This window comes from Coloeus monedula, assembly GCF_965178545.1.
Source record: "Coloeus monedula genome assembly, chromosome: 8".
Taxonomy (NCBI): Eukaryota; Metazoa; Chordata; class Aves; order Passeriformes; family Corvidae; genus Coloeus; species Coloeus monedula.
In genome coordinates this window covers 34290386-34316394 of record NC_138788.1, presented here as the reverse complement: position 1 = coordinate 34316394, position 26009 = coordinate 34290386, and the positions used below count along the sequence as shown (strand labels likewise).

The following is a 26009-nucleotide window of genomic DNA, read 5'->3' as shown; positions in this document are numbered from 1 at the left end:
TGCGATGTGCCAAAGGAGCTCCACAGGCTTTTGCAGAGTTACTTCATTTAATGGTAAATCTATATAGAGTTTTTATTTAGTGTACAGCCTACTTCAGGAAAAAAAACATGCCTGACTACTTCATGGAGTACTGATCTACTGGTGTGCAATAGGAACAATCTGGAGAGGAAATGCAGGGTGATATTATGAAATTTTGAAGCCAGGAGTTGGAGCTGCATTACTGAGAAGTTCTGCCTGTGCTGGGAGTGGGGAGAGCGGGATGGAGCCAAAGGAGGTGCTCTCCATCAGCCAGGGTTGTGGAATCACAAGTAACAACATGAAGACTGGCTTCAGGGGCATCTGCTCCACAAAAGCTAAGGTGAACAGCCTCTATTTCAGTTTGTACATTTCCTTCCAAACTTTGCAGTTAGGAAAAAGTACGTTTTGGTTCCCTAATTAGTGGAACGTGTCCTGGATTAAATGACGTCTCTCCTACCTGTCAGCAATATCACTGATGCCCTGCCAGCACTCTATAAACTCAACTTCCTCACTGCTACTCAAAAAACTCACCAATTATTTTGTCTCTATTGATACAACAACTTCATTCTCATGGTGTATTTGGAAATAGGAGATATTGGGAGGAAATAAACCAGGCAATCCTACAACATGCACACAACAACAACAAAACCAAACTGTGCCACCCAAGAGTGCTCAGGACGTAATGTAATGAAAGCAACAACTGCAAAGGTTTATTGGATGCTGTTGTTTGCAGACTGACCTCTAATTGTAGTGCGAGGGCCATTTGGAAGTGTACAGAGAAACTGAGGACTCAGAAGATGAGCAATTCCTCCCTGACCAGTTTTAACTGGTAGTAACTCCTGTAGTCTTTTCTTGAGGTACAGCTGGGCTCCCTGAGGGGGAGGAGACAGAAATGGGTATTTTGTCTTTTTTTTTGTCCCCTGTCTCATCTTTAGATCCACATGTTCTTTACAGACGGCTAGAGCTGCAGCTCAAGTGGAAAATGTCTGTCCAAGTACATCCATCACCTCTAGGAAACGTAAATCCACATTAAAGTCCTCTGCAGACCTGTTTCCTGAGCCTTAGGACTCAAACAAGGAATCTGCCACCAGGGCATCATCACACAGTGCTCAGTTCCTGTACTAGGTACTGGCAGGAATCTGAGGCAAACACAGAGTCCAAAGCCATGGCATGAAGGGCCCAGATGAGCAAACACTGCAGTGCTATGCAAAAGCACTATCTGTGGCAAGACCTAAAGGAAACAGATTCCATCAGGCCTGGCCCTCCAAAGCATCTGCAGCTGTTATATCATAAAGTTAAGGTATAAAGTTCACGAGTATTTACTGAACAATTTATCATGCACCAAGAGAGGAAACTCAATCACAGAGAAAAAGAAAAAAAAAAAAAAACCAACTTCTTAAAATGTTCAATTTAGTATTGAAGATTAATTTTGGCTTTCATTCTTGGTATCTCCCAATGGGAGACGAGCTGGAAATAAAAAGGAGGAATGAGTTCTGTAGTTTCACCTCCATCGATCATTTTTAGAGATGATCCTCATAAAGTCTGCATGAATAATTCAGGTGTGGTTTACTGATGAGCCCAGAACCAACGATGCAGGAGTGGCTGTATCCTTCTGAGGTCAATCTGATTGCATGTTACTTAAGCAGGCACTTTTACTGCAGTGGCTAGGGCCACCCAGGCTGACAGATTTGGAAAGACACTCAGTAACTCCAAGCTTTAGAGTTTCTAAAGCCAGAGAGACAAGGCAATCAGAGATGTGCATTAATTTCAGTCAAAGCTTATTCACTGTAAAAATCTGATAAAACCTTTTCAGATTTCTTGATGCCATTTTCAACGGTTAAACTGATTTTCCCATATGGCTCTTAAAAATCCCCCAAAACCAAGCAAGGAACAACAAAAAAAGAACACTGAGGCAGGATATTTCAGCAAAACATCTCTCCAGATGAAGACCAATCCTGCTCTCAACTCTGCCTCCGAACTGCTGCACATACACAGAATCATAAAATAGTTTGGGCTGGAAGGGACCTTTGAAGTTCACAGAGTTCAGTGGTCTTGGTCAGTTCAGTTCAAGTCTGCCTTATCCACTCAGGCTGGGACCTTTTCACAGCATGAACAGCTTCTTGCTGTAAATGTATGCAGAGTCCAGAGGGGGAAAATGACTTCTTATGACATTTGAGGGCTTCTTCTCATTTTGTTTATATAAAATTAAATAACTGACAATCTCTCATAATTCATCTTGTGGTATCACTTGTGGTACAGTTACACAAATCTAATACAGAGACACATACAGTCTTTTCTCTTTTTTTTTTTTTCCTTCAAGCTCTTACAAACACAGCCCTGGATCATAATTCAAAATCATCAGGAGAGCCCAAATGGTAATTCCTTTCCTGGAGATCAAGTTACCACTTTAGGCCAGCAGCCATTAGCTGACCCAAGGGCATACTCATGAGGACCAAGAATATTCTACAGCTACAACAGAAGGTCATTTTGTTAATCCCAGCACTAGGTTAGGATAATATCAAAGATGTGCCAACTTTCTATGCTGTGATTTTTGCATAGTATTTGCCTTCACAGTGACTTGCAGCTAACATGACATCCCCCAATAATTAGCTTGTTTTAACATGATGATTGTTAGCTATTACATGCTTTGAATATGAAACATCCCTACAGATTTTAAAAACCCACAGTAAACAGAGATGCAATGGTAGAGTTATCTGGTTATTTCAGGTATTCATATTTGGTGTCTACAAAATTCCAATTAGTCTACCTATCAAACCAAGCACTTGCAGATCTCTTAAATGCATGGTTTTAAAAAACAACACAAACACACATGGTGAGAGGCATAAAAACCTCACAAACAGTATTTCCCTTTTCTCTAATAAAATATGCTTTTGCAATTAGAGGGGGTCTCAGAGGAATTCTGTACGATCTCTGGGGGTTGGACCAGATGATCTCCAGAGGTCCCTTCCAACCCCAACCACTCTGTGATTCTGTGAAAACCTTTTGCCCAGAGCCAGTAACCTCAGCCAAGCCTGCTGGAGCTGAAGGGTGGGTGACACTTCAGGGACCGTGGAAAGCCACCTGTCCTGCTGCCTCTGCCCCCTGGGGAATGTTCCCAGTGCTGGATCTGATGTTTATATTGAGCCCGGAGCTGGGGGAGGTACCAGCATGTCACTTACGTGTCACCACACTCCATTTACAATACAGTTCCTTTAGGGATACATTTCTGACCATTAACTATTAATGGACCTCTCTCACACTATTGGAGGGCAAAGTGACAAGATCATCCATCCAAGGATTAAATAAATCTACAACAAACCCATACTGTGAGGAGACCAACCACAAAATGGGTCACAAGATGATGATGTTGGGAAGGAAACAGATCACCAAGTCTTCCTTCAACTCACATCCTGCTCCCACAGGTGTGACACCATTGTCCCACAGGAACATTCCTACTGATGAGCACACACAGGATGAGAATAAATAAAAGAATATAATAAAATTATGTTTGGTACCTGCAAGGTGGACACAGGAAAACTAGAGGGTAGTGGGCTCTGAGAGCCTGCTCCAGCGATGCGCAAAATGCCCCAGACCACTGACCAGAAGTCAGTGGGAATTCAGAGATTTCTAGTGCTGAGTCTGCACTGAGAAAGTGCCATCACCTTACAGGGGAATCCTTCAGTCTGCCAGCTGGTATGTATGACACATATACAGAACATGTATCATATGTGTACAGAAAAGGCAATCACACCTTGAGCTACTCACCTGCAACACTGGTGCCATATTCCACAGTTTCTGCCTTGCAAAGTCTGACCACCAAAACAAAGCCGTAATTTCATCACAGGATCATTTCATTTTAAACAATAATGCTGGAGAATAATTTTAGTCTTACTTTATAACAGTCACCACTGCTGAGTCACCAGATCTCTCTTTTCTTTTTACTTTAAAACTGGAGATGGCTCAATGAAAAGTACAACTCCAGCTTCTTTAATCACAGCAATTTAAAATAATTTTATAGAAGAAATCCATGAACTGGGATGAGGTAAATTTCCTTGGTATCTTCATTTTTTTATCCTGCTATCTCTCTGATGCATTAAAACACTAATTAAAAACAATGCTGTAGGACAGAGAAAGAGAGGGCCATTTTTAAAAAATGGTTTTTGTGAAAGAACACAAACAATCAAAGCTGGGGAGGTTTAAACAGAAATTATGTTTTGCATTCTAAGTAATATTCCACAAAATCATCTGCAGCTTCTTCCTCAGCAGAGGCTTTCTGCTCAACCCAAGAGCAGGATAACATCACATGTTCATTTTATGGCCTGAGCTATGAAGCAGCAGAGAAACATCCTTTGCAGTTCTCACTTAAGAATAAAGCTTTTATCAAATAAATCCCATTCCACCGAAACGACAATTGCACAAGAGCTCATATGGACATGGATGTGTGGAGAAAGCAGGGCAGGAGCTCCTCTCCAGAGGAGGATTTTAATATTATTTCAGCATAAATATTCACAAAGAAAACACAGCTCCCCAGAAAAATAACCATGATTACAACAAAGGTGGTACTTGCCAGCCCACACGGTTGTGTCGTGAGAGGCACAAGGTTGAATTTCGGGACACGAGGAAGAAGATGATCCTGCAGCCAGACTCATTTCCCTGCCCTGAGCAGTTCTGTGCCTCCCCTCACCCCAAGCCCAAAGGCTGTAAAATCCTCTGCTGCCCAAGAGCACCTCAGACAGCTCAGCTGAAGTGTCAATGATTGGCAGCAGTGTAAATTTGGTGTGAAGGGGTGAATATGGTCACACACTGCTGCTGATCTAATGCTACCGAGTCACTTCTCTGCTCTTCCAGTAACCAGGCTTCCAACCTGGAGTCCTGGCATAACTCAGTGTCTGAGCTGAGAGACAAGAATCTGGATCTTCTTTTTTTACATAGGTGAGATAACAGAAATAAAATGCTATGGCTTCCCCTTTCGGCTCTTTATGTGGGACTTCAGCAAGGGACAATAATACCTTGTGTGTTATCCAAGCCACACAGATCAGTTTGGAAATGTGTCTTCTACAGATTGCAAAAAGAAACTTAAGAATACCTTAAACATTAATCACTTGCTATAAAAAGGCCAGTTTTTCCTCACAGGATGGCTATATTTAGAGAACAGGATTAGAACTGCAGTAGAGGAGAACTAAAAGGGCATTATCATCTTAAAAATAATGTTTAATTTTGGTTTTCAGCCTATTGTCCTATAAGCAATCTTCCTACCATAACTGAAATGGGAAGAAGGAATTATTTTTTCCTGCTTTTTCTCCTTGTTTATTCAGCAATTTTGAGCACATTTTGTGCAGAAGCCAAATTCCCACTCCCCCAATGAAAGCCATTTCCTGCTTTCACACAGCAACGAGAGAGTAATGTCTCAAGCTGTGGGAAACCACATCTGAAGGAAAAAAGACTGCGGGATGTAACATGGCACACTTACAGCAGCACTTCAATCTACTTAAATCATTTTTCTAACTGATTAGCAAGAACTTCCCCATATTGCTTTAAATCATGTTAAATTTTTCCTTTTTAGTGCTTTTCCTGAGATCTAGCAGGGTATGTTTTTCAACAGCACTGATATAAATGAATAATAAAACAATCCCCCATCCTATCTGGCCAGGCTGCTTTCTCTTTTACTGGCTTCAGCCTGAATAATGAAAATATCTACACCACAGAAACAGGACTCAGAATTGAAATTGTTTTTTAAATCCCTATGCTCTTCTCAGGCAGATGCTTTATTCTCAGAGGTACAACAGGAAAAAGCCATTTAATTAAAGGCACTCATCTTCAGACATCACAACTGCAAATATACTAACGTGTTCCTCAGTCACCAGAGGCTGCTGAATATTCAACCACATAAATCTCTTCAGAAACAGTAAAAGAAGCAGGTTACCCCAATATCAAAGGTAGAAAATACTTAAAATAAATATAAACAGTTAATACATAATAATCCCTGCCAGTGATGCACTTTGCTCACCCTAGTGGGTTAGGGGTTGGTGTTCGAATCAGTGGCTGATGTTCAAGTATTTAATACCCCTGGCAGGTATCTTTCCTCTTCTTTTAGTCCCAGGGTCTAAAATTCTAATCCATGAAACATCATCGTGTGAACTGTCCCCTCATGAAGCATCCTGTGCTCCTGCTACACAGCATCATCAATGAGAAACCAATCAATAATTCACTGGGAGCCAGAGCCACAGGTTAGGAATTGCTTTGTTTACTGGAACTACCTTTTAAATGCAACAAGGCTTTGCAGAGCCACATCTCAGCTCTGCCACACAGCTCAGAAGCAGGACTTGGGGACACAACAGTGGCTGTGAGGTGTGAGGGTGGATGTGTGACACCCGCCATCCCCGGGGACCTGCTCATCCTGGGAGCACGGAGATTGCTGGAAACACTGAGATGTGGAAAGAAGGCTGTGCTCCAGTAATGCCCATGGATGGCCCTTCCTTTCGGAAAGGAGACAAGGTTTACACAGGGGTGGAGAAGAGAGGTGGGGAGAACCTTCACTAAAAAGAAAAGAGAGGAGAAGAGATCCTCTGCCTTCAACCTGCTCCATATTTTGCCTTTTTGGCCCCTGCACAGATTCCCTAAAGAGCTTTGCAAGATTCTCTCTAACCCTTATTCCTCTGCTTCAACATGTAAAGCAGCTGCATGGACAGAAACACAGCCAGCGAGTAATAGGAGCAAAGAACAAAAAAAAATACATTTCAATCTCTTAACAACAAAATCTCTGCTTGGGCTCTACTCGTTGCATCTCCTGCCTTGGGTGAGTGTGATCCCTCTGCTGCCACTCCAGCCCAGTGCAGCTTGGGAAGGTTTCCCACTGACTTCTTTTACCCTACCCAGGGGCACACTCAGAGCTGCTCCAGCTCTCAGGGAAACCATCCCATCCCTTCCCTTCCCGTTGGTGCTGCGGGAACGCCCGGCTCAGGAAGCGCCGACTCAGCACCACAGTGTGATGGAAAACGCAAATCCCTGCTCTCCAGTGGCATTTCAGCAGCTGGCACCCAGCTGGCACCCACAGCTCTGCCAGGTGAAAAGCAAGGCGCTTAACCTTCCCTTCCCAAGCTCCCGCTTTGGTCCTGCACTTGGGAACTTAAACAAAGGGATTCGAATTCCTTGCTCATCTTTCCCCTCCTTTAGCAACCAAACCTTTTTCCCGGCACAATGCTGGACTCATTTCTAAGGAGAGCAATGGGCTGCTATTAACAAGACCAATAAATACAGGTTTTTCTGCTGAAGGAAATCAGAGCTCTAAAGGAGCAGGAGCTTATGTGATTGTAACTGTACCCTGTGTCAGATACAACCTGGTTTACATTAAGCCCTAGAAACAAGCTGCTTTTGTTTAGGAAAACCGTATCATGTAAATTTGGACATAACTCTAAGGATTCCGATTAATCAAAATCAAATAAGCTTAAAATGGAAAGACACAGATTTTCTCAAAGCTTACATATTTGCCCCAACAGGACCAACAGCCCCGGTTCTTCCTCCTGAAGAGGTTTCCCAAGCATCCATTCATCCCCTGAATCATTCCTCGCAGCAGAGGGAGAGGAGCTGTAGCAAACAATACTGCAGGGAAGCAACAAACAAAAAATAGAGCTCTACAGTTCCCCGGAGGTCTGTCTCAGATGTAGCCACAGTTGCTTCAGCTAAAATTCAGTTCACATGCAAACTCCAATTTGGTTTCCAGAGCCAAGGAGGGATCTCACTATCTTGTCTTGTATCACCATCAATGAAGGCTCTCAGGCCAAAACCTTTTTACAAGAAATTTAGACTGTGGCGGAAAAAGTAAAATAATTCAATTTTTTTCCCATTAAGCTGGTTCTAATGGGAATAGAAAACATGATATAAACAGCCTCCTGCTAAATTAAAATGGTTTCTTCAGAGCATTTAAGGAGTTGAAGAGAAATTACACCTTTTTTTTCTCCTTAGCTTTTCCATAGTAAAAAATATATTTGCTTGTCTGCTTCTTACAGCAAACCCGCCCACCTTCTCCAAGAGAATGCAAACTGCGTTGGATTTCTAGCTGTAATTACAACTCTGCCTCTTGCCATTGAAAAGCCTGTTTACCTGGACTACATAAGAAGCTTGGTACAGGGCTAAATCCTTACAAAGCATGGGAGATGGATAAGGAAATTACATCCAGGACATAAGCAAATATAAAAACTATAGGTGTATGGTCTTAAAACAAAGGAAATGTGCTTGTAACAGAGAGAACTGCTTTTCTGGGTGCTATAATCATGTTAGGGAAACATTAAAAGCACCCAGACTACTACCTCTTGAAACACAGAGAGCTGAAGAGCATCTTTGATTTAAATCTAACAATCAGTTCCTCTGACTGCTGGGTCAAGGAAAGCAAAAAGCAAAAACGCAAACGCAGCCAGGGAAACAGCTCTGCTGGTAAATGACAGCCACAATGCATGTGCAGGAAATGCCTTTTCATTCATGTTTTTACCACCTCCCATCAGTTTGTATTTTCCAATTTGCCTGCATGTCATAATACATAATAGATGACAGCAGCTCCATTACACATGGCATAGGGCACCCCACTCCGTATGGAGAGCTTTAGAGCACACATGGGTTTGCCAGACGTGTGCTGTGCCTTGTTAATAGAGGGGTGAGGGAGGCTGGGGTCTTTTCATTTTGTTTTCAAGTCTAAATGTGACCTGCCTACTTCCAGCAACAGAAGAAGTGGTTGATGTAACCACCTCTCATATGAAAGGGAGCACTGTCATTGACTTCAGAGATGAGATCCTTTGGGCTCAAATAAGGGAGGCTGGAATGAAAGACAGGGAAGCTTGACAGAAGAATCTCCTTGTTACTTCTGGTACATCTTAAGTAAAACATCCCCGTGGCTTCCAGCAACTCACCCTGTTTAGCAGACAAAGCTAGCAGATAGAGCATCCTGAGTATCCTCTAATTACTGCTGGGGATGCTCACTGAAGGCTGTCAGTAAGAGGAAGAAGAAAACAAATTTATGTCTCTACATAATAAGCTGACAGTAGGCAGAATTATCTGTCAAAGGATTAACTCAGACTAAATATCAATTCAGTAATAGCAGCTTCTCCTCCTCCCAAGACCCAAATTCTTTCAGTATTTTCTAATTATACATATCCCACTCTTCCATGTATATATATTTATTTGGATAATTTTCCTATGTCTGAGGATATTAAATTGTGCAAATATTTCACCACACTAATTTCTTTCAAACTTTTAAGAGCCACACAATGGATTCTTCCAGGTTTAAAAGACAGAAAAATAAAAAATGTGGTGGCAAGCAAGGGCTGTGTTTTTACACAGGTGGAGAGATAACTTTTATAAATACATGTGTATACACACCCTTACACACAGAAAACTGCTCACATCTCCTGTTCAGAAGGCTAAGATTATCCAGTTGAAATTTTTCTGAGTCTCTCCAGTAACCAACAAACAAAAGAAAAGATCATGCAGCAGAAGAAACACTGAAAAACAACCCACCAGGACACCAACATCTTGGCCCACTACCAACGATCAGTGACATTCAATTTCTTTCTTGGAGCCTGCTCCAGCTCCCACTGAAGTCAGTGGGCATTTCACTATCAACTTCAGTGGGAGCTGGCTCAGGCTTCAGTCATTTTCCTCTTGGATTGGCAAGGGATGCAAATATTAGAGACGCAGCACGTAGAGCTCCTGATGGGAGGAAATAACACATCAGCAGCCCTTTGGCTAATCAAGAAATGGACTCTGAATGTAAATCCTGCCCAGTTGCTGCAAGGACAGCAACCAAAATGCCCCGCAAAAGCAAGGTGTGGTTTGTGCTCAGGAGAAAGGAACCCTTTCCACTGGAGAAAAAACATGATTCAGAGATGACGACTGCCTAAGAGCTCACAACTTTTAAAACCCTAGCAACGTTTCCAGTTTGCAAATACTTAAAAAACATTACCAAGTGACAGAAATATATTGCTATTACAAATAAAAGCACTAAAGATGAAGGTGGCAGCACGTGGCAAGGTGATTTCTGCTCACACCCTCAGCAAGGCAGTACTGGCATCTCAGACAGCGCACGCAAGGTCACCGCCACCAGATGTGTGTGTGCAATAAATCCGTGCACACTGAACATCATCTCACTGTCACTGGATTTTATTTCAGCAGAGCCCACTCCTATTATCTGATGGAAACGTGCCCCCGATTGAGCTCAATCTGTGACCACCAGGGTGCCTGCTGCGATTTGCAAAGCACATGACAGCGCTCATAACGTCAACAGCGAGGTCTGAACCACCCCACTTTCATCTGCAGTTAACTTTTATTGTCAGGGGCTTCCCTTGGGCTTTCCCTTTTTTATCATTCCAAATTGACTTTTCTTTCTTCTTTAAATACAAGGGCAATTGTCTGCTGCCACTAAGTGCTAACAATCCACTATGAGCAACAGAATACCCGGGGCTGTCAGTACCAATAGTGGGTGTATTACAAATACTTTTATCCTGGCTGAAACAAATTTACATTAAAATTAGGAATTTGGCATACACATGCAAAAAGGGCATATTTAATCATAGATATACTCTAAAAATCTTAACCTAGACCCCTTTTCAGCATGGATTCTAACACCAAGTTATTTCTACAACTTTCCCTAGTGTTAATGAGTAATCCATCATAGGATACTTTGGAGGAACTCGGAAAGCAGCAGCTATTTAAGGAATTTGTTTGCCTCTGTGCTTTTTTCGACACGACTCTGCTCCAGTAATGATTCCTGATTGACACCCCCCTACTCTAATGAACTCAGGGCAGCCAAATCCAACCCTGCTCTCCCTCTGTGGAGCAGCTCTCCTTAGGGCAATCAGCCTCTGCTGATGGCAGAAATGATGACTTCAGGGATGCTGTAACTGCGTGGGCAGCTGCCCAACTTGCCTGGGACATGGCCAGATGTTTCTGCCTCTGAGCCATCTCTGCCATTAAGGAATTTGCTTACGTGTGCAAAGCAAGTCAAATGCAACCTCATTACAAAGCACTGGTAAAAGATACAGTGATAAGGGTATAAAGTCAGAACCTCAGACCAGAACTGATGACCATGACATCCTATGAGGATGTTCTTGTTTCGTAAAACAAGCCTGTGTTTTCTCAAGGATAAAGAGATACCTCCATTCTTATCTCATTTTAAAGAGTATTTAGTTGAAGAAAGCAGCACAATCTCTTGGTGATTTATTTAATACAAGATTAGTAATACCTTCCACAAACTCTTCCCAAGGACATCAACAGTTACTGAATGATGCCTGTGCTAAAACTCTGTTGATTATGTCAGGCCTTAAAAGATCATCTTGAAACCCTACAGGAATGACTTAATGCAAAAGACAAGTATGTTTATATATAAAAGGAGTCACTGAGAGAGATGACAATATAATTTACTCAAGTGCCCCCAAAATGTATAAATATATACATATACACCTTGATCAATACGTTCATCCAACAGAATGGATTCTTAAAAGGTTGTGAAAATTGTAGATAAAAACCCCTGAACATTGTTTTAGCAACATGTCTTTTATTGCCTGGTCCTTGAATCACTGTTAAAAAACAACACCAGTTTGTGCAGATGAAAATGCAACTTGTAGTGCTTTAAAGACAATGAAGCATCCATTTATTCCACCATATTATTAAAACAGATGCTCTCTATAGGAATGTCAGATGGAACTATAGAGAAAAAAAATTAATTGCTGAAGCTACACATCAAAAGAACAAAGGATGCAGAAATGCTGTTAGGCCTGTATCTTACAAATACAATAAGACACTCTCTAGCAAAGCTATCTGCTGATATACTGGAAAATGACAATAGGGAGCATACACCTACTGGTAAGGCCTATTACAGAGGCAAAACTATCAGTTACTGCTCTATCATTCCCCAATGGCTCTGAAGCACTTATCTCAAACGCACAAATGATGCCTCAACCATAATCAGAGCTACCTTAACAAGCACACTTTACATTAAAAAAAAAAAAAATGTAGACACCTATACGAGGTTAATTTGTAGACCAGCCCTAGTGGATAAATACCTAAAACGTACTAAGATACATATTCAGTAATGAATGCAGTAGTCAGACATGTTAAGATAAATGTGATTTATATAACTGTAATGACAAAAGGAGACAAGGCAATCCTTCTACAATCCATTCAGAGGCAAGGTCCATGGTCTAGCATTCCAGCTTAGCAGTCTGGGGTGGAGGGTTAAGGAGAAAAGACTGTTGGCTAAGTAAACTGATAAAATCCTCTACCAATAAACTACAAAATCCTATTTACAAATGGGAAATGATGCTGCTATTTCTGCACACACATACACATCCGTGTACTTCCATATATGATTTAACCACCCAAAAAAGTGCTAAGTCGCCCGGAACAAGCACGAATTGTCTGCTTTTTCTTCCCTCCCCCAGCGCATCTTTCCGAGTTGGCCTTCGGTGAGGAGAGATCTAAGGACACCTTGCTTATGCTTCATCACAGGATATAATACCATGACAGGGATGGATGCTGACAAGGGTGATGGTGACCTGAGAAACAGTATCTGTGCAGAGAAAAGCAAAAAGAAGCACCGAAAAAAGCACAGCGAAACGGAGCTCCACGCTGTGCATTTTAAATCAAAAACGCAGAGGTGGTGGGTTTGGGAAGGGGGAAGGGGCTGGGTTTTTGTTCGCTGGGAATGGTCATTGTGTTTGATTGATCATGCACCCGAAACACGAAAAGACAAAACATATGGCTCCCAGGCACTGCTGCACACACACCGACCGAGGTGCCCTGGCACTGGGCAGCGGCTGAAGACCTCACCCACACCCAGCCAGACCCCAACTCTGCCCCCGCAGCGCCCGCAGCGAGCGCTGAACAAAGGCCTCGGGCCCCCCAGCCAGCCCCGACCGCAGCGCTCCGGCTCAGGGCAGCGCAGGGGGACAGGGACAGCGAAGGGATCCGCACTTACATGGCCTCAGACGGCTCCCGGACCAGGCCACCTGTCTGTGCCTGCTGCAGGGACTGCGAGCCTCCCATCCTCAGCGTGCCCTGGGCTCGGAGCTAGGCGAGAGCAGGGCCGGCTTCCTCCGGAATCCCACCGGCGAGGAGCCCCGGCAGCTCTGGCTCTGTGGAGGCTGCAGTGCTGCAGTGCAGATGGAAACAGCTGCTCGCATCAGTGGCAGCACAAGCAGGAACACTTCGGCAGCTTCTCTTCTCTGAACTGTTGCCAGTTTTGGTGGTGGGTTGTTGTTTGGTTTTGTGGGTTTTTGTTTTGGTTTTTTTTTTTTCTGTCCAGATGAACGGTATTTATAAAATAAAACAAAATCCCGGCCACTGTGACAGGGTAATCATCTGCTAAACATCAGTGGTCCAAACAGCTCCGGTGCAGGCGCCTGGAACGCGGGACTATTGGCTATGGAAACTGGCTTTGAAAAAAAAAAAAAAATTAAAAAAAAAAAAAAAAGACGACGAAGAAAAGCAGACCCTCCCTTTAAGCACACATTGTCAGCTACTGTGGCTCTCTAAGGACCTACAGGCAGGACCATTATATTGTGTTGACTCAGCCGATTTGAAATGCAAATGCACGTGTGCACTGGGTGCCGCGCATACATTTCCCCCTCAGAACTGCCAAGCTGTGCGCATCGGGACGCTGGCGCACAGGATTAATACGCAGAACGGCTGCTTTCTTTTCATTTTCACGAACGAGCTCATCCCCTCTTGCAAAAAAACAAATGGAATCTTCCGTGAGGAACGTAGGGAGAATATCATGAGCAGCCAAGGTAAACAAGCCAATGTGGGAGCCGACCAGCAGCTCCATCCAGCGCTGGGGCACTTTAACCATTCTGCTCCTGCCTGCACAGACCTCCTTGCTGGACAGCGAGATGGGGATGCTTAATACAGACGGGGAGGATCTTTAAACCCACAAACTACAGCATGCGTAACCCTACAAGTCAGCTTATCCTTTTGCCACTGTGGAGGTAGCAGGGCATTGGGAACTCTAAGATGCTGAAAAGGATGGGCACCATCGCTCTCCACATCCCTGTCTTTGGCAAACAACAGATGATTCACACACAAGCCGAGTTTCACATCATTAAAGGAGCAAAAAAACCAAAAAACAAAAAACCCCCTCAGTTGCACTGCTGCCTCTACCAGGAATTAAACTCTAGGGATACAAATGGCTTGAACCTATGTAACAATTCTGGATACATCACAGAGCAGAGAGATCAAAAGAACCAGATAAATTTAACGAAAATATTAAAATGTACTGACTTCCAAGCACCTATCACAGCACAGCTTTTATATTCCAGTGCAGGCCTCATTAGGCTCACACTTCCAGTAGTTTTGGGATTTTCTCTGCTTGCATAAATAGAAATCCAGTTGGGTTTGCTTGCTTTACAGAATGACTGCTGACTACACACGCAAGGTTCTGTCTCCAGGTGCACCCACAACAAACTGTTCTTGAGGTAAGAGGAAACAAGGATGTTTAGAGAAGATTAAGAACTTTTCATTTCCAAGGGCTGCTAAAATTAAATTCTGTTTTATGAACACTATCAAAATAAATGACATCTTTCTCTACTTTTTTTAAACTATGGGGGAAAGCCTGTGAGCCAGCACTTTGTTCAGCCACAAACTTCCAAGCAAGATATAATTTTGGGGCTGTTTTGCTTCTGATAAAAGCCAAACCCTCATTTCTAGCATCTCATTGCTCAAGACTCATCCCAACTCCACCAGAGAAGCAGCAGCACCGCCTCATTCAGGGACTGAGCTCCAGAATTTCTGGAGCAGGGTTGGGCGCCTGAGCCACAATTGACCCCCAAACTCTGCAGCAGTGCCCAGCTCTGATCTTCTTTTGCCAAGGTGGTGGCAGCTCACTGCACCCTCTGTATTTGCCATTCACAAGTAAAGAACACAGAGAAAGTGAAGAAAGTGTATTAAACACTCCTATATGCTCTTTGGCAGTAGATCTGAAATGGTTATTAACTCCAGGATTTCCATCCAATATGGGAAATCAATGGTACCCGCCAACAGAGTAAAATTACATGTCTGTATCCAGAGTCCCTGTTAGGCTGAGGTTACAGCTCAGCTTCACTTTAGTGTGTGGTAACTCTGCTGAGCTACAGAGGACTGGTCTTTGAACATCATAACAGCTCCCTGCCGGATTTCATTTGTTACAGAGAAAAGGAAGTCTCAGAGAAAAGAAAAACCCTTAGAAAGGCAAACCCCATATTAAGTAAAGCCCTACCAGGTACCTGGAAGCCAAGAGGGAGAACACAGGCACTGTTTGTCCTGACAGCGAGGAAAACAGGGACACTGTCCTGACAGTGACGAAAACAGGGACACTCCTAACAAGTGCAAAGAATACACTTAAAATGCCTGTGTCAAGTCCTTCAAGTTTCATGTGCACATTTATTAAATAAACAAAGGCCCAATAAAAGAAGGCTTGGATTGAATCCTATTTTGAGGCAGGCAGCATGGTCCTTTCAGGAGCTGTACAGTGGAGAAAGTTTTTTTTTCCCCAATGTTTCTACACAACAAACATTCAAATTGCACTAGAAACGCAGGTCTTGGCAACCTGCAGGATGAAGGGCATCAGCCTTTGGAGCCCAGCCGTGGCCCTAGCCACTTGGCACGTTCTGTCTGGGTTACAGGGGGCTCTGGGTTATGGTGAAGGGCATCACAGGCAAGGCATTGCCTCCTTCTCCCCTCGCTCTCACCCCAGTTCCTGTGCACAGCTCATGGCACACCTCAGAGATTCATCAGAGGATAGCTCACTGCCTCTAAGCTGCTCCTGCTCATAAAGGGGACAGAATTTCACTCTTCCCTTTGAAAAATAACCATCCAAGCAGCTCAGCTACAGCAACATGAACTCCTGATGGCCACGGTCTTTCAAAAAAAGGTGTGCTGTAACTGAGCCTTGGACTGGAGAGAGTTTGTTGCCTACGGGATGCAGTAACAAACACTAGACTGATGTCTCTGGCCAGCCCGTGCAAGAAGCCAAACTGTAGATTTACTTCTGATTTGGCCATAAAATCTGTTACACTACAAAGCTGCAGCCCATCCTGACTGGTAAGAAATACCTCAGATGAGAGGGGAGCTCTCCCTCTCCTGCCTGGCCCCAGTTCACCCTTTAGGCCTGCCAAGAAGCATCAACTTAGTACTAAATTTAGTGCGGGCTTTTAAAAATACAAGAATTGTGTTGACACTCTGAGTACATTTTCTGGAACCTGAAAAACACACAGATGTAGCTCAAAAAGGAAAAAAAAAAATCCCACCGTAGCTTCAAAGGATTTAAGGATGCCCCAGGCACTTCAGCCTAGGGATTAAAAGACATGTAACAACTTATTGTGATCCCACTGCTGAAAAGACTATTTAAGTATTCAGTATCAACCTTTAAAATTAATCATCTTCTCTTTCTGCCTCTTTCACCCATTTAAGCAAGAGGTATATTTTGGCCTCTGCTAAATTAATGTTTTATTGAAACTGGATGTCCACTGATTAGTTGTTTAAAACACTGTACAGACTCCTAAATATTTGGTCTTATTCCATTTCATGTTTACATATAAATTCAGACTTGGGTCACTTGCACCCAATTTGAAATTTTTTGGCTTCCATCAAAAAACAATGCTGAGCAGGACTGTGATAAGGTTTGAGATACTGAAATTTATGTTCTGTTTCTTTGTTCTTGGCTTCAGTGTCCATCGTGCCAGGCATTTACACAAGTTATAAACATGACCACACATACACGCACACAGGAACATCAAAGAGCCTGCTGAAACAAAAGCCTCCCTCACACATCAATCCCCTTGGGAAGGAGTGCTGAATATTAAGCTGTACCTCCTAGCTGCAATGCATTACCGAGGTGCTGTGCAGAAACGAACACCATACAAATGAAAATGCAAAGACAGAGCAAAACCAAACATCCCAAGCAAAAAGGGATTTCTCTGGTATCTGAACACTGCCACCACAGCTCTAAGGAACAGTGCACTGCCTACAAAAAAACCAAACAAAAGATGGTGAGATGTTTTTAAAAACAGATTATTGCTTAAACATAATTCTCCCCCTCAAAAACTTTATATCTATATCTAAATAATTTTTTTTTTTTTTTTAATGATACTGCCTTTGGACCCCAAAGCCTTGAATGCAGCCTGGAAAGAAGTTTTTACCCCAAAGCCTCCCTTATTTGTAGGCTGCCTGGTGTTTTCGAAGGGTTTATGGCAAGGCTATCCATAATATCAGACTGCTAAGGAACAGCAACATCTTTCCTAAAGGACTAAAAGGACCAAACTGCTCGAAAAAACTGACTCTGGATGGACAGAGTGGCAAAGCAAACCAGTGCCTGGGGAGGCTGGCTGCCTTAGAGAGAACATTAGCACATAAAAGCACTGACATCTTTTGAAGTGCAGTGGTGACAACCCTTTTAGGACACCCAAGGCTGGAGACTCCCGTGCTCTAAAAGCCCTGCAGGAGCACCAGCCCTCCTTGGCCTCTGCTGATCTGACTGTGTCTGCCAAGTCCTTCCCGAAATCCAGGTCTCCCGGGACCAGCATCATCTTTGTGTTCCAGGGAAGGTCAAGCAGGCTGTTTTCAGCCATGTGGGCACTCAGGTTCAGAGTTCATCTTTCTAAGGGTTATACAGTAGGCAGCTGACAGGCTTTTAAAGAATTCAAGCATTCTTCACTGTAGGCTGCACAAAAATATATAGGTCTAGACATGTTGTGCATATTTCTGGGCTCCTTTGCTCACCGTGCATTTTGTCAGTCCTGGGACACCTTTGATTCTTTTTGCTTCGTTTTCAGTCTGCAAACCAGACTTTCTTGCACCTGTAGCCCGACTTTTGCTCCTTAGTCTCATCTCCCTCTCTAAAGAGAGCAAGAGAGGATGTATCTTATAATTTCCACTTCCCTAAAGGAGAGTCACTTAAAATTCCTCCTCAAGGAGCTGAAGCTGCTGCAAGGCATTTGCTACCCTTCCTTTGGTTTTCTTCACGCTTTCTTGCTGACTCAAATCCTACGTCATGCCCAGAGATGTGCCACAAGGAATCTTTGTGAGACCACATCAATCATGGGTTGTTTTTTCCCAGCCAGGTCACTCCATGACCCAGCTCACCACCTGTACTGCTGTGGGACAGGGACAACACTTAACACTGGTGCTGCCATTGCCTCCTTCAGAAAGTCACAGCTAAGCACAGAAAGCCAACCAAACCCCTTTTCAATCTTTCTCTCCAGAGATGTGATTCCATTTTTTTTTGCTTCAGGGAACAGAAGAAAATTAACTCTATTCCAGCCAAAACCAGGACACCGCAGTATTGTATGTGAGCAGACCATAATTTAAAATTAAAAACCCTCATTATTTTATAAGATGATGACCCAAAGAGGAAACCTAAGTAAACTACCTCCTAGAGGGCCAAGCTGGGTCCTCTTGCTGCTATCAGGTAGCAAGAGCAGGGAAAGAAAAGCAAATTTCTTTCTCTCCCTTAATTTTATGAGCACCTTTGTGCTACAGATAAAAGAACAAGTATGAAAAGTTAGCTGAAATGTGCAACAAATTTATCCCATTTCGGTTTACTGGCAAAAACCAATGAGAGGTTAACACAAATGGTAACATCTATGCTTTAGTAGTACCTAATAAATAGACATGTACTGCAGTTTATAGCCACAGTATAATTAAGATATTATTATAGTCTATAATTAGCCATTTAAAGACACATTCATTGCCATCCTTCTAAAATCCAGCTATCCTTAACTTAATTCCATTCCAGTACAGCTAAATGAGAAACACAGCCCTACACGGAGAGCGACAGACCCTCAGATTGAAACCATAGGTTTAGTGGGTTTTTGTTAGCTGTAGGTTTTGGGTTAGTTTTTTCTCAGCATTTATCTTTTAATGGTCTATGAGTGGGGCACTGATTCACAAATTGAGAGCGTAAATGGAATCTGAGCAGTAAAATAATTACAGAGTGTTAAAGCAGTGGGATATTTTTCAATATAGTTTTCAAGGAAAACAGAAGCAATTTGTTCGATTGCCTCTGACCATCACTTGGCACAACGCAACCCTATCTGTGTCACCATGGCACAAAATTATACACCACCAAATAACACAAGAGATCCTAGGTGTAAGGCTTCACAGATTTAACTAGCTCTTACAGATCAAATACTTTGATAGACACATTGTGTGCTCCACCACTTATCTAGATTAACACAGTGTGAGTGCTTTATTTGCATTGATACACTCTTCAAGAAAACACACAATGTCTCAGAGTTTTAAGCCTGAGCACACTGACAGAATTCCCATCTGCTAATTCCAAGAAAATAGAAGTGACCAGTGATGATGCAGCCAGGATGGACACTGCAGCTGACAAGAAACAAACATCAAATAAAAGTAAAAATAAAAATAAGAAAAAACATAAATAATTGTGCCCCCTCCCCACTGATCACTGTTTGGTTGTTAAGGTCACTGCTTAATCTAAATTGCAAGTGAGATTAATGGCATTAAGAGTTATGAATAACCAAGATGCCTGCTTAGTTATTGAAATTTCCAGCATGGGAAACCCAGAGGAAAGATAACAAAAGGGGCCCTGCACGGTGCTGCTCGGGATGCTGGGGGGGCTCTGGGCTTTCAGAGGCTGGCAGTGAATTACGATCAGCAACGTGAGAACGGAACACCCCACAAGATTCCACGTTCAAAAGCCTTCTATGAAATTGAGGAGCCACACAAAGAGGGAGATTAGGTTTCCCAGAGCTGAGCACACTCCCGAGTTTGGGTGCTTCCCTCCTTCCTTGCCCTGGCTGTGCAGGATCCCCCACAGGAGTGAGGGCTCTGCCCCACACAGACCTTCAGAGGAGACAGAAGTTTAGGGTCAGGGCAGCCAAACCCCTGTGCAGAGCTCACACCTCACTTCGTGCAGCCTCTGGCCTCTCATTTGCTCCTTTGCTTTCCCCTCCTGCCAAGGCACAGATGCTTCAGTTTCAGATTCTGGGCTCTATCACACTACTACTTCAAGAGCCAAGCCTGAATTCCTTGGATCACAAACAAAACTTTAAACTCCTATTTACCAAATTTCTGGCCTGGGACCACAAGCATCACCACACCAAAGGAGGGAGTTTGTTCTGCTGCTGAATATGCCTCTGCAGACCATGTCCACAAGCCAAATGCCCAGGTTCTGCTGACATTTCCGAACACCAGAATTGCAGAAACATCATCACAGACAACAGGAGCTCATCTTGTTTCCATGCTTCTTTCTAAGCCTCTAAACATCCCGAGGTGTAATATCCCTAGGGCAGCTGGAGCCAGGCTTGTTAGGAAAGGAGCTGCCTAATGCCAGGAGGGGACTGACATTTTTAAGGGCTTTCATGCACCTGCCCTCAGCTGACAAGATCACTGCTGATAAAGCTCTCCCGGGGGCACCTTGTTGCAGGAGATTTCAGCAAGCAGAATCCAAAGGCCTCTTGGCCTCAGGGCCTAAGTAAAGAATTAGATTATGAAAATGCAGGATGAAGAAACCAGACAAGAACAGTATTCCCCCCTGGTGCAATGCTTTGCTGTGGCTGCTAAGGATGGGTGGTCAAGTGACTGCCTTAAAGAAGCCAGCTTACAGCTTCAATTTGATTTCATGAGAGTTAACACAAAATTGGTCTGAAGTACGCCTAGTATGTTTCAATGGTTTCTTTAAGCTTTTGTTTTTAGAAGATTTAGCATTAGGGGTAGGGTGCCCCAAAAGTACAGGCCATATTCTAGCGTAACAGCGATTATTTAGAAATACAAAATACACCTGACTCAACAGTTTTAGCCCATGTATTACCTGCTCTAGGACAAGACATGATGCCCTACGAGTCCTCCACCCTCCTGGCAGTGTCAGGAGCTGTCACCATGTGTCACAGTGCCATGGAACAGCATCCCAAGCCAGGTGTGTAATCTCTGAATCTGTACTTCCATGCTTTTGTAGGATGCAGAACGATCAATGCTGTTCTAAAGCTCCTCCTGGATGGTTTAATTAGTGTAACAACATACTCATTTTCATGCTGCTGAACCTGTTCTAGCAGCAAGGAAATTACCATAAATCGCCTGAGGGAACCTGTAAAATACACAGGAATAACAGGCAAACAGAGGGCCTTCATCACCCTTTTGTCCACCGCCTCAGACTGAGAGCAGCTTCACAAGACACACAAATAATTGCTCTCTTTGAGCAAACCTGCAGGCAGAACACCCCAGAGAACCCAAATTCCCAGCCACCATATGGTTAGAAAACAGGTGACATTTCCCACTTGTGTCAAGCACCCATTAATGCTCTGCCTTCTAAAAATGAAGCTACTGGCAGCTATTTGTTGAATTGCTGCTGGCTGATGGAAGCTGTTTCTGCCAGCACACACCAAGGGGGTCTCTGGGCACCCTGCCCATCAAACACTCAGGACTGTCCCCCCAAATCATGGGCTCACCCACATAACCCCACCACACCAGTCCCACACCCAGCTACAAGAAAATGCACTTAATCCACAACATTTGGGGCTTGGAACACAGCAGACATCCCAGACTTTGATGTTGTTACTTGGTAATAAATTGAAGACATCTACACAAAGCATCCTCCTGCCTAGGGCTGAGCAGTTCTGAACACACCACTCAGGAAACAACCCCCTTTAAAAACCTGGAATGGTGGAAATGGACGAAGAGCAGCACTGTGGTTCACTCCTGTCCATTTTTTACAGGCTGGCTGGTTATGTGGAAGGTATCTTATTTTTTATGCTGTTTTTCAGGAGATGGTAAATGATTTTCATGGTATCAGCCACAAAGCCTCAACAATCCTTGGGGCTAGTTTACAAGATCTAAACAACTTCGTTTCAATGCCTTCATTCTGTTGCTATCCTAAAAAAAGCATCACTTCACTTGTGCACCACAGTCCAGACACACACTACTACCATCCAGTTCACATGACAAACATAGAAAACTACACCCTCCTTCCCCACCAAAAAAATGCCCAAACCCAAAAAATCCTGCAAACTCCCACATTTTGGAAAGAAAGAGGTGTTTGTATCCCTCACTTGTACTTCTCATCTCTTCCTTGCTCAGTGCACTTGTAAACTTAAAAGGTTTAACACATTCCTTTCCAAAGGGTTAAATTCACTCAAGGGAAAAAAACCGTGAGTTTTTGAATCCCATTTAATCCCTTCTTGGTTTTGAAAACAGCATTAAAAGCAACTCAGTCTAGGATTATCAGTGTTGGTCAAAAATGAAGGCAATACATCGATTTTTATTTCCTTAGTTTTACACCAAGTCTCTCTGAAGGTGGGCAAAAGGAGAAAACTTGTTTTCAACACACAATCAAGCAAATAAAACCCAGAAGTCATACAGCTTATCCTGTTTTTCTGCCTACACCACTTATTCAGCTTTGTTTCCTCCCAGGGAAGCATTATGAAACATTTTGGAAACCAACAACACAGAAAGCAGAGCTTTGTGTAAACACTGTTGTGACTTTTTGCTTTCAGAGAGATTTGCTGCTGTGCTTCCAATTGGTTCCAGGGTCATTTCAGGAAAATTAGGTAAGACAGAAATGTGTATTTAATTTCAGAGATTCAGAGATCAACAGACATTCCCTGTCTATCCAAAGTCTCTCGAAATGATCTGACTCCAGCCTGCTTTAGCTGTTGAAAGAAAACTGACCCTGTATCTGACAACAAGGAGGACCCAGCTCTCCATTCCCATCAGCCACACAGAATATCACAGGTGCAGTTTTCAAAGCAGGTAATGAGGCTCCAAGTAGGGACATGCTCAAAACCAGCACTTGGTTTTTGTTCTCCAGAACAAATCATACCCATCTCTTCCTCGCAGGACAAAGGGATGGCTCAGCTCCTCAGAGACTTCCCAGCTCTGTCCACAGGGCTTCCATAAAGAATCAGCCACTCTCTAGCAATATTTCAGCACTTCTCTCAAATTATGAAGTGTCTTGACAGAGTTCATAATGTGACCATCATAATCACAGAGGAGACTGAAACGCCTCAAGGATCCATTGTGCAGAAAATCATGCAGTGGGGCCCAGCAGTTGCACAAGTTCAGCACCTTGGCAGGCACTTGCCATAAATGTGACGAAGTGAAACACAACCCAATTTGCAGGCTATTATTCTCCATGGCTGATTTGACTTGATACACAGGAATCACATAAAAATGCAAGGTAGTCTCAGAAGTACTTACATAAGGGCTGATTACAGCAGCAGACAGCAGTTTGGACAGTAACATATTTGCTTTTCAAGAGGATGCAAGAATGATCTTTTGTCCAACAGACAACTCTAACTCTCACCTCTGTGTGCATCTTAATTTGCATTAAGATACAAACACATGAGTTCAGCTTTGGAGAAAGAAGCTGTGGGTGACAGGATCACTATTCTCAAGGAACAATGAGGATGCTGGGAGTGCCCATTTGGGCTGCTGGAATCCTAGGCTGGATTTTGATTCTACATTAAGTTAAGTTGTACTGATAGAACACGTTGCCTGAAGAGGTTGTGGACTCCCCATCCCTGGCAGTGTCCAAGGCCAGGTTGGACAGGGCTTGGAGCAACCTGGGATAGTGGAACCTCTACCCCATGGCAGGGGTAGAACTGGATGAGCTTTAATGTCCTTTCCAATCCAAATCATTCCATGATTCTACTTAATTACACCATTGTTTACTCCATCCAAGAGTTTTCGTACACACAGACACTTTAATGAACACAGTACATCAATATCAAAACAAAACAGGAACTTCAGAGGCACAAGCCAATCTAAGTATGTGAGCACAGCAGCTCTGCTTGCCTGCTGAGCTCTAAAATTATTTCTCCTGTCTTTGAAGCTGAATTCTAGTGAAAAGGAAAAGAAAATCCTCATGTTTTAGTGGTTCTGATTTGGATTTGTAAACAACAGTCATCTGTGACTACACTCCAGCACTCCCAGAAAGTGAAATTCTGGGTATTCATACAGTTCAAACAATTTTGGATGATTCTCTGGAAAGAGCCAACATCTTGGGGTGAGTATTTTCTAACTTAAAATCTCACCTGCCCACTTCTCTCCATTTTTAGAGGATAACCACAGTTATCTACCCTTCAATTCCGAAAATCCTCTCCAGCTGGCAGAAATTGCATACTGGTACGAAGCACTTCTGTTCTCCATCAGTGGCTCACAGGCTAAAACATGTGAGTCCAGTGCATTGTCATGGAAGAAAACTACAAAGACTTGGCTGAACTGTGCTTCAGCAGCACATTCACTAAAAGTGATGAAACCACTTTTCTGATTGAAATAATCAGAAGTTTAGAAGAAATTATTAATCAACGTTTCCTAGATATTATAGTCAACAGTTTTTTCAGCAGCATTTGCTAATAGCTACTTGAGCACTGTTCCACAGCAGAACATGTCTATTGTACATTTTAATTCATAATTCAGAGTATCCTCCTGCTGGCAGCAGCATCTTTTGACATTTCTGAACTGAGCTTTAGTGGCATAACTGTGTTTCCCGTGGTGTCTCCTGTCTTGTATCCCCCTTGTCACAACCTGCCAGTCTGTATTGGTGGGGTGGGGAACGCTGCTCTCCAGGGAGTGCCCATTTCATATTCTCAGCTGTGCTGTGACCTTTTCCATTAATAGATGTCACAATAAGGGCAGGCCTTGATTGCTGAGCCACAAGAGCAGACTGGTTAATCAGCCTCAGACAGGCGTCAGCTGAAGCTCTGACAGGAATATCCAAGCACATGTCTCGACTATATTTGAGATGGGATGGTTGGAACGACATGATCTTTCCTTCCAACCCAAATCATTCCACAAGTCTGTGGCTCAGTTTAGGGGTTTTCAAAGCAAGAAATGTGCTGGGCCTCCTATCAAAACACTATGCAACAATCAGTGTAAATCTGAGGCAGTGAAACGTTTCACTTTGAAACCAAGATAATATTTACTCAGCATGAGCGAAACCAAGCTGAACAACTTCTTCCTTCACTACTGACAGTGACAATGCAAATCAGGTGTGGGGTGGGGAAGTTGCTGGCAGCATCTGAAGGGGAATGAGCAGAACGTTCCTCTTAAATAGACCTGAACTTGCACAGTTTCACACACAATAACAAAACAAAAAAAAACAAACTTAAACTTTGAGAAAGAAAAATATTGGGAAAAAAACCCTAAAAAAATGTTAATTTAAAAACAGAAGGAAAGATCAGCATAGTAGTAAGCAGTGTAGCCTAAGCTCCCTCTTCTGGTATTTTGGAGTAAATATACTGGATTAGCCAGATCTTGATAAATCTAACATTTGGATTCAAGATCTAGCAGCGAAGTGTTCATGTAACTTAGACAAAACACCTGTCAAACTTAGTCAGCCTCTTTCACACTAGTAACATTTCTTAAGCAAAAGATGTAAAGACATGGAAAAGTCTTGTAACAATTGAAATCACACAATACCTCTTTTTTTCCCTTGTGAAACCTTCAGTTTCTTGAGCAGGCAGCTCTACACCATCACCAGGGGCCACAGCCAAAGGTACATCCTCAGAAACGTGGTTATCAACTTCTTTGCAGCTATCAGGCTTGGAAGTGCTGCAAAACAATTATTGAAAATAAGCTGACAAATATCAGAAATGCCCATGCAGCTTTAATGAAGTCTCTTCATAGGATGAACTTTGGCTGGATCTACAAGGAGCTATAAGGACCACATAATCCCCTCCTGAATTCCCCTCTCTCTCCCACCTCCCACAAATTACTTCTTTCTACAAACATTATTTCACTTAACTTCTCAGCTGACCACATAATCAGTAATATTGCAAAGTCTTGACAGCTCTTACAGACTGTAACATTAAGTGCCAGAGGAATTTAAGCATATATGAAATCAGTATAGTAAATAAATCACTAATGACAGCTTTGCTGCTCTCACACAGCCCTTTCTCCTCAGTGTACAGCATAAACATTTGATTAAGTGATCTGTGTTTTAGGAAAAAACTCTAAAAACAGGGACTAAAGCATTCTCTTACTTTAAAAGCTCTCCCTAGGCTGTAAAGCTA

At 43.0% G+C, this 26009-nt stretch overlaps 1 protein-coding gene across 4 annotated transcripts in view; it reads right to left on the bottom strand.

Moving 5' to 3' along the window:
- TACC2 (transforming acidic coiled-coil containing protein 2) overlaps positions 1-26009 on the bottom strand; it is a 128943-nt gene that overhangs the window by 43579 nt on the left and 59355 nt on the right. For all 4 annotated transcript variants that reach the window (XM_082286255.1, XM_082286256.1, XM_082286258.1 and 1 more), the window contains one exon: positions 25417-25548. In XM_082286255.1, the coding sequence (XP_082142381.1) occupies positions 25417-25548 (132 nt within the window). The remainder of the gene's footprint in view (positions 1-25416; positions 25549-26009) is intronic.